Source organism: Eubalaena glacialis, chromosome 19 (genome assembly GCF_028564815.1).
Source record: "Eubalaena glacialis isolate mEubGla1 chromosome 19, mEubGla1.1.hap2.+ XY, whole genome shotgun sequence".
NCBI lineage: Eukaryota > Metazoa > Chordata > Mammalia > Artiodactyla > Balaenidae > Eubalaena > Eubalaena glacialis.
In genome coordinates this window covers 43,144,131-43,159,225 of record NC_083734.1, presented here as the reverse complement: position 1 = coordinate 43,159,225, position 15,095 = coordinate 43,144,131, and the positions used below count along the sequence as shown (strand labels likewise).

General features: G+C 53.8%; 2 protein-coding genes across 3 annotated transcripts in view; one reads left to right on the top strand and one right to left on the bottom strand.

The window, feature by feature from the left end:
• Positions 1-1,640: 1,640 nt before the first annotated feature.
• Positions 1,641-5,899, top strand: NKIRAS2 (NFKB inhibitor interacting Ras like 2). Of its 2 annotated transcripts, XM_061174876.1 has the most exons (4): positions 1,641-1,754; positions 2,763-2,870; positions 3,270-3,511; positions 4,154-5,899. In XM_061174876.1, exons 2-4 carry the CDS (start codon positions 2,777-2,779, stop codon positions 4,391-4,393), a joined length of 576 nt encoding a protein of 191 aa, XP_061030859.1. In that variant the 5' UTR covers positions 1,641-1,754; positions 2,763-2,776; the 3' UTR covers positions 4,394-5,899. The 2 variants fall into 2 exon arrangements, with proteins under 2 accessions (XP_061030859.1, XP_061030860.1); XM_061174877.1 differs by lacking the exons at positions 1,641-1,754; positions 2,763-2,870 and adding an exon at positions 2,882-3,076.
• A 404-nt stretch (positions 5,900-6,303) lies between these two features.
• Positions 6,304-15,095, bottom strand: part of ZNF385C (zinc finger protein 385C) — a 29,856-nt gene continuing 21,064 nt past the window's right edge. Inside the window, exons 4-9 of the mRNA XM_061176923.1 lie at positions 14,134-14,244; positions 12,649-12,814; positions 9,040-9,333; positions 8,315-8,511; positions 7,905-8,015; positions 6,304-7,364 (exon numbers count right to left, since the gene is read on the bottom strand). Of these exons, the coding sequence (XP_061032906.1) occupies positions 7,131-7,364; positions 7,905-8,015; positions 8,315-8,511; positions 9,040-9,333; positions 12,649-12,814; positions 14,134-14,244 (1,113 nt within the window). The 3' untranslated portion in view covers positions 6,304-7,130. The remainder of the gene's footprint in view (positions 7,365-7,904; positions 8,016-8,314; positions 8,512-9,039; positions 9,334-12,648; positions 12,815-14,133; positions 14,245-15,095) is intronic.

The window sequence follows — 15,095 nt, the reverse complement described above, 5'->3', positions numbered from 1 at the left end:
TATGAGGCTGCTTTCATGTCAGCCGCCTGGGAATGCCATCTCAGCATTAAGCCTAGGGAGGGTGGCACAGGGCCCCAGACCCTGCCCTGGAGTTTATAAGGCAGCTCGCGGGGTGAGGTCCCTGCTCCACAATGTCCTCAGTGCTCCCAACCCTCATATAAACTCTGTACTCAGCACGCTCGTCTTGCCAAATGCAGTCTGGATTGGGAACTCAGAGAGGGCAAGGACACAGCCCTTCGTAGTACTTCCCTTCACCCAAACCAATAATTTTTGTGGACTTGAATTAAATTGGGGTTTCCTGAGGTTAAACTGGGGGAGTTTGAGGTTAAAATTTTAAAGTTAAAGGGTACTAAAATAAGAATGGGTCAAGGGAATTTTAAAAGGATTTACCCCGCCCCCCAGACCCCTGACGCCTTCGCTTCTCCAGTAAAACAGTCTGTGCCATTGTCCATAGGCCGCTTGCATGGTTCTTCCTATCACAGTGCTGAGGGAGCTGAAATCACACCTAGCACTGGGGAGCGGAGGATGGGAGAGGCTCAGGGGTTTGGAAGAGAGAAGTCATTCATCCAGCCAGTCATTCAACAGCCCTCTCCAAAGTACCTACTTTGTGCTGGGTTGGGAAAGCGCAGACTCAGACCGTCTAACCTGCTTGCCAGTGGCTCATGGCCTACAGTCTAATGCAGGAGGCCCATCTGTCTTTAACCATCTTCCTCCTTTGTGTTCTCGGCATCTAAAACTCCCAAGTTATCACCAAGTCTTGTTGATTCTCTTACCAAATGTCTCCCAAATCTATCTCCTTTCCATCCCAATTCAGATCCTCATCATTTTTTGGAAAACTTGGAATACTACCATAGTCTAACTAACCCCAAGTCTCACCTCTCTCCAACCTTCACTCTTTTACCAGAGTGACCCACTTTAAAGCAAAAACTGATCATGTCACTTCGCTGGCATTGAATCCTATCAATGGCTTTCCACTGCTGTTAGGATACAGTTTGAACTCTTTGGCCAACAAACAGGCCTTTGATTATTTGGCTCCTTTCTACCATCAGTAATGAACCCAAATACTTGTAGTTCCAGTAAACGCCGTGACTCTTGCCGTTTTTCCTCCACCCTTTCCTCCCACACCCTTCAAACTTCAACACGGACCTGACCTCTTCTAGGAAGGTTCCGCGGAGAACGTGATGCCCACTGCCCCCAAGTTAAATGCCCTTAGTTGTGCTCCCATAGCACCTCTGTAATAGTTCTTACCATGCTGTACTGTAATTGTTGGTTTAGATGTCTAGCTCCTCTAGATGGTGACGTTCTAATGGGCGGCAACGGTGTCTAATTCCTCCGCTTTTTCTCAGCACGTGGTCCTGTACCTGGCACAGAATAGGAGCTCAGAAGACATTGGATGAATAAATGACTGAGTAAACAAAGTGCTATTGTAGTAGCCTTTAGAGAAAGAACATATGGGCATCTGAGGCACCAAAACAGCACCCGGCCGGTCAAGGGAGCCTAGAACCCTGTGCTCTGGCGACCACCCAGCCCAGGTCCCGGCCGTCATTTCCCCGCCGGCCTCTGGAGGCGCTGTTCGGCTGGCGCCCGCTCTCCGCCGCCAAAATAGGTCTTGCGGGATGGAAACTACGGGGCGGGGCCAGACGGAGCCCGGACGGACCCGGAGGAAGATCCGAGTGTTTGCGGCCGTGCTGCCCCACCCCTGGTCCCGGCGCGCGTAGAGGGGCCCGGCCGGGCTGCTGCGAGGGCCCCAGGAGGTACGGAGCTGGGAGGCCGGGATCGACCACTGCTTCCGGACGCTTTAGGTGGCAGGATTCCGATTCCCTCTGGAAGCCCTCTCGTGGGGAAATCTGTTCCGGAGGCCCGCCTAGCAGTCTCTTTTGGGGTATCCCTTAATTGCGGGGCTCACTATATGAGGCCCCTCGCGGGGAGGGGGATCTGTACTAAGAGTTTCCTCTGGAGAGGTTTCTGTTTAAGATCCCTTTGGGGAGTGATCTCTGTATCTCTCCTCTCGGGGCGGGGGGGGGGGGCTCCTTGTCTGGGGCTCCTTCTGGGAAGCCTGTGTTTGGGATGCCTTCGAGGAGATCTCTGTTTGGGACCTCCAAACAGAGAAGGGATTATTTCTGTGTCTAGGCCTTATCTGGGTTTGTCATTCCAAGAGAAACAAAATTTTTCTCTTTTCTGAAGCGTTTTTTTCCTTAGGTTCTTTCACTCTTTTGTTTCTTGTCTGATGTTTTTCATCTTAGCCATGGCCTTGCTGGGAATTCGAGGGAACTAATTGTCTGGATAAGCCATACGGGAAAGCAAAATGTTCTTCCTAATTGTTCACTCTCCCCAGGAAGAATGGTATAAGACAGATCCACACAAAATAATAGTCCTGCTTATTTCTCCATGGGGTCGTGGTTAAAGAGAGGGAGCTGAGCCAGAGCTCCCTTCAGCAACTGGTCCTCCACATCCTGTGCACAGAAAGGAACCTGGCTAGTGGTTCCTTTAAACCAGCGACTCTCTTCCCCCTTTATGGCAACGCTTACCGAGCACCTGCTCTGTGCCAGTTACTGGCCTCGTACTGGGAATAAGATGGATAATATACAGCTAACTGTCCAGTAGTGGATATAGATACATCACTTCAGTACACCCTGCCTAGGGTAGCAGACAGGGCCGAACCCCTGAGGCCATGCGTCCACTTCAGAACTTGCGTCCTCAGTCAAGGGAAGTTTGCCCTCGGTTTTGATCCTGCCTCACCCAGTGTACTTCCGTTCTTCAAGGTTGAAAGCTAAGCATGGGGAAGAGCTGCAAGGTGGTCGTGTGTGGCCAGGCTTCTGTGGGCAAAACTTCAATCCTGGAGCAGCTTCTGTACGGAAACCACATAGTGGGTGAGTGTTGCTGGGCGTGAGGCGTGGTGGAGGAAGTGGAAGAATGAGGAGAGGATTTGATCACGACACGAAAAGGCTAAAGTTCGCTCCTGCTGGTCATTGCACCGAAAGATCCCAGCTCTACAACACTGAGGACATCTGGAAAGAGAAAACCCAATGTCCGAGATAGGAAGGAAAAACTTCCGCGTCACACTGTGTTTAGCAAGGTATCAGCGTGAGATTAGAGCTGTTCCCCCAAGTTATTCCAGTCTGGCCAGACTCGCAGTCTTTGGCCCTCTCTCCTCAGCCCCCATGTTCCTTTCTCTCCCTGTCTGGTTGGCCTGTTAGGATATATTCAGTCACTCATGTTCCCAATCTCTTTTCTCCCTAGAAACAAGTTTTCTCCTCATTTTGTCCCAGGTTCTGAGATGATTGAGACGCAGGAGGACATCTACGTGGGCTCCATTGAGACTGACCGGGGGGTGCGGGAGCAGGTGCGTTTCTACGACACCCGGGGGCTCCGAGATGGGGCTGAGTTGCCCCGGCACTGCTTCTCCTGCACTGATGGCTATGTCCTGGTCTACAGCACGGACAGCCGAGAGTCCTTTCAGCGCGTGGAGCTGCTCAAGAAGGAGATTGACAAATCCAAAGACAAGAAGGAGGTGTGTGTGGGAACCCTGGTGGTGAGAGAGAGTGGGCCCTGGGCTGGCTTTGGGAGGCCTGGAAAGGCTCTGTTTTTCACTTATTTGCCAGGACGTGGGTTTAGAGCTGGAGGGCGGAGATGGAGGCCACTGGAGGATGTCTTCACCCCTAGAGGTGGCCGTATGTTGAGGCAGCTCAACCAAAGAGGCTTCTCCAGTTTAAGATGTCCCCACTAGTCTTTCTTTATAATGGTTCTGTGCTCTCCCCTGTGAAGGCCCTTTTGTTCTCAAATCCCGCTTCAAGCTGCAGGCATTCTGGAAGCGCTTCCTCACCGGTTACTTAGCCAGCAACTAACTGACTGCCAGTAATGATCAGGCATTGGTGACACAGGGCTTGTAATGGAACTCCTCCAGATGGAGGCCCCTGTCCACAGTTTCTAATATAGGAAGAGATGAGACATCAGCCATTGAGACTTTCCCTCTTCTAGGACTCCGAGGTGGAAATGGTCGCTTTTTCCTCTCCTTCCTCTGTTCAAATTCTGGCCTCCATCTGGCACCCCCTCCAAGAGTTCCATTACAAGCCCAAGGTGGTCACTGGCCCTCACAACCATTCCTGAGGTCCATGCTACAGCCACAGGCCTCTACTCTGTCCCTGTTCCCCAGGTCACCATCGTGGTCCTCGGCAACAAGTGTGACCTGCAGGAGCAGCGGCGTGTAGACCCGGATGTGGCTCAGCACTGGGCCAAGTCAGAGAAGGTGAAGCTGTGGGAGGTGTCGGTGGCTGACCGCCGCTCACTGCTGGAGCCCTTCGTCTACCTGGCCAGCAAGATGACCCAGCCCCAGAGCAAGTCTGCCTTCCCCCTCAGCCGCAAGAACAAGGGCAGCGGCTCCTTGGATGGCTGAAGAGCTGCCTTGCCAGCCCTGGAAGATGGGTTGAGGGGAAAGGGGGGGGGGGTTTAGGCAAGCTGTCCTTCCCAGTCAAGGGGGGAGCTCCCCACTAGGCCAGGCAGCTGGGCTGTCCCAGGCTCAGGTCACTTTTGCTCCCTCCCAACTCTGGGAAATGCAAATAGTCTAGGTTAGCAGCCCCCAAGCCCCCCCAGCCCCCATCCTGCTGTATCCTAACAGCAATGGAAAGCCATTGATAGGATTTATGCCAGCGAAGTGACATGATCAGTTTTTGCTTTTAAGCAGGTCTAGGGTGGTTTTGGATCTCTGTCCCTTCTCCCGGCCCTGGACAGAAAGCAGAGCTGTGTGTGGAAGCGCCCAGTCTAGGGTCTGATTCCTATCGCAGGGGTCTTACACCTCCGGGTTTCCTGCCAATCTCACACACACACACACTCACACGCTTACGGCACCAGCCTGGACTCTAGAGAAAGGGCATCCAGGTATCTCGTTTGTGTGTGTGTGTGTGTGTGTGTAGATGTGCACACGTGTGTGTGCTGGTGTTCGGGGCGCCTCCTCATCCAACACCCTGACCTCTCTCCTGTCCTCTCCTGGGCTGAAAGAAGCTAGCCTCCTGGGAGCATAATTTTCTGGTTCAACTCTTCCCCCAGCTGTTTTGCTTCCTCTTCCTGCTCAGGGAGCATTTCCTTGGTTGAGGTGGAATGGAATGCCGACTGGGCTGGGAGTCACCAGCTGGCTTTGTGGCCCTGCGAGGCCTTTCCCCTCTCGGGGCTTCAGTCTTTTCATCTGTAAGGTGACGGCAGTTGCTTAGATGATCTAGATCCTCTCCAGCCCTGTGTGGGTTGTATACTGCCCATGGTTGGGCTGGCTGCGACTGTTCCCTTAGCTTCTCCCGTTTCAAGGTGCTATGCCTACGGCCCTGGAGGCTGGGACACTGCTCCCCGCCCCCCAACCACCAGGGGGCAGGAGTGCACTACCCACTCTAGTTGCCAGAGTGGCTGCCCAGTGCCCGATCAGCGGACCTCACAGCCCTGGGGACTGGTCGTCACCCTTTCCTATGGTTGTTTTCAGCTGATAGCTGGACTTCTATTTATGAATTACCTGTGTTTATATGCCTGCCACCATGGTGGAGGCTGGGCAAGGTGCTCGTCTAGCCCTCCCTTCTTACCTCAGATGCCTGAACAGAATAAAGCCGACCAATAGCAGCTTCTCAGGAGCTGCCAGATCTCTGGGGGCTCAGAAGGGTGGTTACACTTCCAACACGCTGTAAAGTGAGCTGGTAACCCACAACCTCCCGTGCCCACTTCGTGCTTCTGATGTACACACCTAGCATAGGTGAAGACACTACAGCCAGGTGACCTCCAGTGCACGCCCCTTCTCCCCAAGATGGGAGAGGTGAGCAGGGTCAGGTGGCCCAGGCTGGGCGAGTTAGGGCGTGTACAGGCTTGGGCTTAAATTGATTTATTGATGCGTTGGACACAATAAAACCACAACTGTTATCAAAAAGTTTCCCACCCTCCCCCCTTTTTCTTGTTCTCCCATTGGAAACAGCTTTAAAAAAGAAAAAAGATACAGGTGGATACTGGCAAAGTCCCATATTGTGGGGTGAGGGTGGCAGTGCTGCTGGGGTGGGATGGAGATTATGACATTAATTTTGACAGCATGAAAACGGGTCTTGAGAGTGGCTCTGAGTGGATCCCAATACTCAGAGTCACAGTGAGGGGGCCTTGGGATGCTCGTGGGGGAAGGGAAAGCTGAACTGAGTGCTAGGGGCCAGTTTGGGGTGAGGAGCTGGAAGGGAAAGCTCTTTGGGAGCCCTGGGGAGATTCAGTGTTAGCTGGGTCCATAGTCAGAGGGAGACCCAGTGTCACCCCCCCTTCCCCCCCCCCACCCCCCCGCCCTGAGAGCTGGGATTCAGGAGGAATCAATTAAAGGCTAAGGGGAGAACGTGTGTGGGACTGATCACTTCCTCTGTTAAAAACTGGGCCCGGCCAGCACATTACCCTCGCCTCCCCCGTCGTAGCCCCATCCTGTCAGAGCGGATGGAAAGCCCCAGAGGCTCGCAGCTCCAGCCACCCCTTGGCTTTGCCCCACTTAGCACTGCTCCCTTCCTCTTCCACAGTCTTCCACCACACCCCCATGGTCAGCTCGTCCAGGTAACCTTGAACCCACTCCATCTTGAGACCCTGTGGTTGGGCTGGCTGTGACTGTCCCCTTAGCTTCTCCCTTGAGACGGCCCCCTCAACACCAGTGATTCTCTAGAGAATCCAGTGAATGGGGAGGGCCTCCCCTCCCTGCCCCCAGGGCATGGGAATAGAGGTCGGGCTAGGAGAAGGTAAGATTCCTCGGACCTCGGGCCACATGGGTATAGGTCTTGAGTGGGAGAATGAGAGCACCACAGGGCTGGGGCTAGGATTTTGCATAGATCTTTGGATTTTCCAGTTTGTTCCCCATAAATCAGGATGGGAAATGGAGGGGAGCCCAGGGCTAGCCCTAGAAGCCTGGGGAAGGGAGGGTGCAGATGGATGGTCCTTGGGCTGGGGGGGGCATTAGTTGAATCCCCAGTGCAGATTGAGTGAAGGGCTCTTAGCATTAGCCCAGCTCCTCCTAGATTGGGCAGGAACCCCTAGGCTGTAAAAGGCAGTCTCCTGTGGGATGTAGGGAACCGAGGCATCTTGGGGAGAGGAGGAGGGGGAGGGGTACTGCTAGGAAATCAGCCCCGGGCTCCCCAGGAGGGCTAATAGGGGGCAAAGACGATGGGTCCCGTGGCAGGGCGAACGGCTCCCGCTGGGGTGCGAAACAGAGCTGGGCCCAGGATCGGAGGCGGGAAGAGGGTGGCTGCCGTAGGCGCAGGCCGGAGGGCCAGGGGCCCTGGGAGGGCACAGATGGTTGCCGCCGCGGTGGGGATCGGGCTGGGCAGGAAGCGGGCTGCCAGCGTCTTGGTGAGTTGCTTCTGCAAGGCCAGTTTAGACTGCAGAGAAGAGAGGAGAGGACTCAAGTCTCTGACCCCAGGAAAATCCCGTCCCCTCCCTGGGCCCACTCCTTGGGCTTTTTGCTGCGGGGGTTGGGCGGGGGGGGGGGGGTAATGTGACTGTCAGGATTCCAAACCTAAATCCTCCTCCCTTCCCACCCCCAAACATTCATTCCAAAGGGCTTTCTCCACCACCTGCCTTCCTGCCTGGAGGGAGGAGAATCTTAGGATGGGCCAAGGGAGGAGGCTATGGGGAGCGGGGGTGGAGATGGTCTCCAGGAGATGCACGCCCACGCCTCGCTCTTGCCCCTGAGGTTACTACCTGGGCCCACCTCCCCGGAAATGTTTCTGAGCAGATCCCCAGACAGCCAAAAACCCAACCCCAGCTCTTTCCCTGCCCAGGCAGCCTCCAAGGGGGGTGGCTTCCTTCCTGCCCCTCCTCCCAGCCCCCCCAGCTGGCCCTCCCTTCCGGCCTACCCTCTCCCCTTACCCTCTCCCCTCTGGACCTGGGTCCCAGCTCTGTTGCCCGGAGACAGATACCTTGAGGATACTCACAGCCAGCGCTGCGTGCTTCTGCAGCTTGCTGTGCTGGCTGGAGGGCTTGGGGGGCTTCCCGGCCAGGCGGTCTTTGTGCCTCCTGCTGCTCAGGTGCTAATGGACAGACAGACAGACCGGGAACAAGATGAGGAACCCAAGGACCCCAAAACTACGGCTAGCTCACCCTTCCTCTACCCACAATTCACACACCTAATGCACATGGCCCTGGAGTGGCCCTGGGAAGGGGAGGTAAGAATTGGCCTTCACCTTCCAGGAGCCTCGCACCTCTTTCTCCACTGCTGCCTGCTCTGCTCTACCCACCTCCTCCCCGCAGGCTCCCTCCTCCTCGCCTGGCACTGGGCCCACCCCCCTCACCCCTGCTCCACCCCCAATCCCAGCCACACTTGCCCCACCTGCTTGAGTTGGGTCTCTGAATTGACCTGGAGCTGACAGAGAGCACAGTGGAAAGGGGGCCTGGGCCCCTGCCGGCCCCCGCGGACCCCTGTCACTCTCTTGGCCTTGTGTCCAGCTCCTCCCCGGGGCACTGCGTGGCCCCTGCCCCTGCGGGGAGCGCCCCGCTGACCTTCCACCATCCACCGGTGCTTGGCTCCTGGAGGGAGGAAAGAAGACAGCTTGCCAGCACCAAAGAGGGGCTTCAGGGGCCACGGAGACCCCCTCCAAACCAGGTCAGTTTGGCTGCCCCCTGAAGCCTCCAGGCTGCTCAGCACTGCCAGCCCCTCCAGCCATGTGAGATCTCTCTTTCCCTCCCAAAGTTCCTCCCAGCTGTTCTCATTTCATGCCAACATCCCCCAAGGAAGGCCTCGTTGCAGAGTAACAGGTCAGCTTCCCTTTGGCTCTCATCCCAACCCAGTTCCCCTGGGTCTGATCCAAGGAGAGATGGGAGGGGTGTCTCCTGTCTTCTGTGATGACCCTTCAGTTCTCGCTGCCTCAGACTTCTCTTCCCGATCCTCCCTCCTCAAGCATTACCGGGAGGACCCGAAATGCCCGCCCAGCCACAGCTGAGCACCTAGCCTCTGTCACCTAGCCCTGGAGCAAAGTGCCCAGAAGCTCTAGCCTGCCCACATCTGGTGAGGGCCATCTCCTTCCCGGGACTCGAGCTGGTGGGGGGCGCACTGACCTGTGTTGTGAGCCTGAAGCTGGGAGGCGGAGTTCACGGTCACCTTACACGTGGGGCAGTAGAGGCGCCCCTTCTCGCTCCTGCCTTCCCCACTCACACCACTTTCCACAGCAGCTGCCGCCGGTTCAGGCCCTGGCGCCTCTCTCCCAGGCTCTGGGGAGCAGGGTGGGCAAGAGGAAGAGGAGGAAGAGGAGGCAGCATCCAAGAGGTCTGAGTGGGCCGGCTCCCTGGGCGTGGGTTCCGGACTCAGGGGTGGCTGGAGTTTGGGACCAGGAGGAGGGGCTGCAGGAACTGCTGGGGAGATGGAAGGCATGGGGTAAGAGTGTGAGGCCCAAGATGATTCTCGAGACCACGATTTTAAGCACAGATATTCTGGGGGTGGCATGGCAGATTGGAAGGGTCCCTGGTGTAGGGATGACCAGCATTGAATTCCAGACTCCCCACCAAACCACTGGGCAGACTTGGGCCTCTTTGGGCCTCAGCTTTCCCACCTGAAATGATAAAGTTGGATCCAGTCGTCTCAGAGAACCCACCCAGCCCTGATGATCTACAGTCATTAGGGAACTGTTAAATATGTGGAAGTCACCAAAAAGATGTGCTAGAATATTCATGGAGCACTATTCATAGCAGCAGAAAACTGGAAACTATCCAAATATTTGTCAACAGAATAGTGAAAAGAGTTGATGGGTCATGCAATGGAATACTACATGGCAATGAAAAAGGACAAAATACAGCTACACGCAACAACAACTTATGATGGGGTTATATCCTGATAAACCCATCGTAAGTTGAAAATATCATAAGTTGAAAATGCAGGTACTTCCCTGGTGGTCCAGTGGTTAAGAATCTGCCTTCCAATGCAGGGGACGTGGGTTTGATCCCTGGTCAGTAAACTAAGATCCCACATGCCGCAGGGCAACTGAGCCCACGTGCCACAACTGCGCCCCGCAACAAAGAGCCCTCCCACCGCAACGAAAGATCCCGTGTGCCGCAACTAAGACACAACACAGCCAAAATCAATCAATCAATAAAAAGGAAGGAAAAATTTTTTTTTTAAATGCATTTAATACACCTAACCTACTGAACATCATAGCTTGACCCAGCCTACCTTAAATGTGCTCAGAACACCTACATTAGCCTACAGTTGGGCAAAATCATCTAACACAAAGCCTGTTTTATAATAAAGTGTTCAATATCTCATGTCATTTATTGAATACTGTGCTGAAAGTGAAAAACAGATTGCTTGCATGGGCACAGGATGGCTGTAAGTGTGTCAGTTGTTTACCCTCCTGGGCACGTGGCTGCTGCTGACCAGCATCACAAAAGAGTATGCACCTACCGTATATCAGGGTCCCCAACCCCCAGGCCACGGATCGGATCGGTACCAGTCTGTGGCCTGTTAGGAACCGGGCTGCACAGCAGGAGGTGAAAGGCGGGTGAGCGAGTGAAGTTTCATCTGTATTTGCAGCCACTCCCCATCGCTCGCATTACCGCCTGAGCTCCTCCTGTCAGATCAGCGGCAGCATTAGATTCTCATAAGGAGCGCGAAGCCTACTGTGAACTGGGCATGCAGTTCTAGGAGGTTGCGTGCTCCTTAGGAGAATCTAATGCCTGATGATCTGAGGTGGAGCTGAGGCGGTGACGCTAGCACTGGGGAGCGGCTGCAAATACAGATTATCATTAGCAGAGAGGTTTGACTGCACAGAGACCATAATAAATCAATTGCCTGCAGACTCACGTCAAAATCCTATCAGTGGGGGGCTTCCCTGGTGGCGCAGTGGTTGAGAATCTGCCTGCCAATGCAGCAGACACGGGTTCGATCCCTGGCCCGGCAAGATCCCACATGCCACGGAGCAACTAAGCCCGTGGGCCACAACTACTGAAGCCCAAGTGCCCTAGAACCCATGCTCTGCAACAAGAGAAGCCACCGCAATGAGAAGCCAGCGCACCGTAACGAAGAGTAGCCCCCGCTCGCCGCAACTAGAGAAAGCCCATGCACAGCAACGAAGATCCAACACAGCCAAAAATAAAAACAAATTAATTAATTAATTTTTAAAAAAAACCCTATCAGTGGGCTTCCCTGGTGGCGCAGTGGTTGAGAATCCGCCTGCCAATGCAGGAGACACGGGTTCAAGTCCTGGTCCAGGAAGATCCCACATGCCGCGGAGCAACTAAGCCCGTGGGCCACAACTACTGAAGCCCAAGTGCCCTGGAGCCCCATGCTCTGCAACAAGAGAAGCCACCGCAATGAGAAGCCTGCGCACCACAACAAAGAGTAGCCCCCACTAGCCGCAACTAGAGAAAGCCCATGCGTAGCAACGAAGATCCAATGCAGCCAAAAATAAATAAATAAATATCTTAAAAAAAAAAAAAAAAAAGTCCTATCAGTGAGTGGCAAGTGACAATTAAGCTGCATCTTACGGAGTAGACTGGACATAAGCAACACACTTCGGGTGTCACTGTCTCCCATCAGCCCCAGATGGGACCATCTAGTTGCAGGAAAACAAGCTCAGGGTTCCCACTGATTCTGCATTATGGTGAGCTGTATAATTATTTAATTATATATTACAATGTAATAATAATGGAAATAAAGTGCACAATAAATGTAACGCACTTGAATCACCCTGAAACCATCCCTCCCTCCCGGGTCCGTGGGAAAATTGTCTTCCGTGAAACTGGTCCCTGGTGCCAAAAAGGTTGGGGACCACTGCCGTATATTGCTAGCCCAGAAAAGATCAAAATTCGAAATTGGAAGTCCAGTGTCTACCGAATGCATATGGCTTTCACACCGTTGTGAAGTCAAAAAATCATAATCCAAACCACCATGAAGTCGGGGACCATCTGTGTATCATTAACCAAAACCAGGTGAAATTGATCTCTGGTGAGAAAAGTCAGGCTCATAGTTACTCTTGGGGAGGGGTGTAGGTGGTTGGATAGCATCACCCCCAAACTCATGTCCATCTGGAACCTCAGAATGTGATCTTATTTGGAAATAGGGTCTTTGCTGATGTAATTAGTTAAGACGAGATCATACTGGACTAGGGTGGGCCCTAATCCAATGACTGGTGTCCTTATAAGAAGACCATGTGAAAGCACAGAGACACTGGGGAAAATGTGATGTGAAATCTGAGGCAGAGATCGAAATGAGGCATCCACAAGCCAAGGAGCGCCAAGGATTGCCGGCAACGACCAGAAGCTAGAAGAGCGGAATGAAACAGATCCCCCCCCCCCCGTGCCCCCAGAAAGAACCAACCCTGCTGACACCTTGCTTCAAACTGCTGACCTCCAGAACTGTGAGAAAATACATCTCTGTTATTTTCAGCCACCTAGTTTGTGGTCATTTGTTATCACAGCCCTAGGAAGCTAACAACAAGGTAGTGACCGGGAGGGGACCCAAGGAGGGGCTTCTGGGGTGCTTGTGACACATTTCTTCATCTCAGCAGATCCAGACTGGAAAATCCGTGGTGCTTTACACATGTGATGTGTGCCTTTCCCTGCACGTATGGAATACTCCAACACAAGCAGGAATAATAATAAGCAGAAATCGCTCAACCCCTTGTCAGAAGCCAGATTTGGAGTGAGATGGGGGGAGAAAAGTTCAGGACTGACCTTTGCTCTGTGGCTCTTCAGGGTCTCCACTGGCTGGAGTCGGGGATGGGGACACCAGCGTCCCATCCTGGGCCAGGGTTTGCGGCCTCTGCTTGCTCTTGGCGGCTTCGACAGCCTTGAGTTTTCTGGCGTGTTTGTGGCCTTTGTAGTGTGCTTCGGCCTGGTTCTGGGGAGGGGAGGGCATGGGGTCACCATTCATTGGCTGAGTCCACCTGCCCCATCCATGAGCTGGCACTGGGCAGGGGGCAGGTCAGAGGGAGGCACGGCTCCGGCCACACAGGGGGCGCATCCTTGTCATCATCACAGCATGTGTGTGGCCCTGAGGTTTACAGAATGCATTCTCATACACGAGCTCCCAGGCAAGCAGCCACTGGCTTCAAATTCTGCCTCAGCCGCTTATTAACTGTGCATCTTTGGGCAGGTCCCGTCACCTCTCTGAGCCTCAGTTTCCTCACACGTAAGCTCTGTGATGATAATACTGATTTCACAGAGTTGTGAGAAATAAAATGAGAACATGAATGACAAGGGCCTAGTACAAACAGTAGGTGCTCAGTGAATGTTAGTTACCAACAGGTTTATAAATACACAAGTGGAAAAACAGAGCAGTCCCCACACTTTCGGGAATGTGCACCTCAGATCATTCATCCCTTTGTACATTTTTCCAACAAATAGTTATTGAACATTTGCTATGTGCCAGGCACTGTGCTGGGCCCGGTATGAGGAAGATAACGGTTCCTCCCTCAGAGTGAACTCTCTCTGTCCATCACTTGCATGACTCACATAACCTGAAGGCCTGGAGGGACCCTCCAAATCTGGCCTGTCCACTAGGGGTCCCTCCTTGTTGCTCCCAAAAGTAGGAAAGACAGGCCCCCGTGGCCCCTCCCTGGACACTTTCACCAGAGCAGGGAAGGTCCGCTCTCTAGGGGCGGGTCATGGTAGAAAGCATGCGGACTAGGGGGTCAGCCAGGCCTGGGTTCAAATCCCAGCTCTACTTACCAGCTGTGTGGCCTCATGCAAGTCACTTAACCTCTCTGAGGCTGAGTTTCCTCATCTGAGAAGTGGGGCTGATGATAGCACCTCTATCCATCTCACAGATGTATCATGAGAACTCATTAAGAGGATGGGCATGAACACATTCTGGAAACTCTCAGGTGCATTAAGAACTCAGCTCTGCACCGGGAGCCGATGGTGGCCCCTGGGACCCGGAGTAGGGAAGGGCAGCCTTCTCTCTGGCAGAAGGGTCCAGAACACAGGAGAGAGGCATAGGGGAGGGAAATGAAATCCCAGGGGGATGGGATGGGACGGGGCAGAGGAATCTGGAGAGAGGAGAGGATGGGATGGATAAAGGACCAGGAGCGGCTCTTCTGCAACGAAGGACAGAAAATACGGACCACAGTGCCTTTGCCACCCCTATTCCTCCAGGAAAGACCCCAGAAGCCCAGTCTCCAGCCCCCTCCCCAGCCTGTTTCCACTACTCCTTCTCACCGCTGAGTTGAACCTCAGGTGACAGATGTTACAGGAGATGAAGAGCTTCTTCTTCAGAGGGGAGGGAACCCCAAATGTGTGACTGATGACAGCTTTCTGGACCGGGTCCATCTGTGAAGGGGGTGGGAGTGCACAATAACTTTGGGGTCAGCTCAGTAAGGGCGGGGGGCGGGGGGCGGGCACTGCAAAATCTAAGACTATTGAGGACGGCAGTGATCAGCCCAGAGGAGGAAATTTCCCATGTCTGTGGATATTAGACAGAGAAAAAGAAACAGCCTCTTCCCTGGCTGACTTTCTCTGTCAGCCTAGGCTTCTGCTTAGAGGCAGGGGGATGGCCAGGATGACCTCCATGACCTTGCGAAACAGAACCATGTGCTGGTGATCACACTGGCGTCTCTTGCCGCCCCTCTGGTCTCTTTTTTTCTCATTCGCAAGAATCACAACTATTGGGACAGAGAGTTGGGGGCAGGCAGAAGCAGAGAAAGCAATTTGGAATTTCCTCTCCCATAACCCAGACTTGTGCTGGACCTGCGGGCTGGGGGAGATAGGCTTATCAGTTCTGTCACTGTCACCGGGTCTGAGAGGGAGAGGGACAGCCACGGCCCAGGGGCGGTGGGGGGCTGGGCGGGGGCAGCAGGGGCAGCAAGTGGAAGCCAGAGGAGGATTCCCTGAGTAGTAGGGTCGTTTCTCTGGCATATTAATTTGCATGTTTTTTCTTTTCCTTATTTTAAATAAATTTTTTTTCTTCTATCAAACCAAGCTTTTATGTTCCCTTTTCTCAGGGGCTAGGTTGTTGGGCCCAAAGCAGAAGCTGTCTGGGCTTGCTTGTCAAGAGGAACTTTCCAAACCTTCCTGAGAGAGGAGAACAGAAGCTTTGAGAGAAAAGCATGGTTTCAGAAACTTCCCTGAGAAGAGAAAGAGGCTATAACTCCCACAGCACCCAGGGCGGGGGCGTGCAGAGG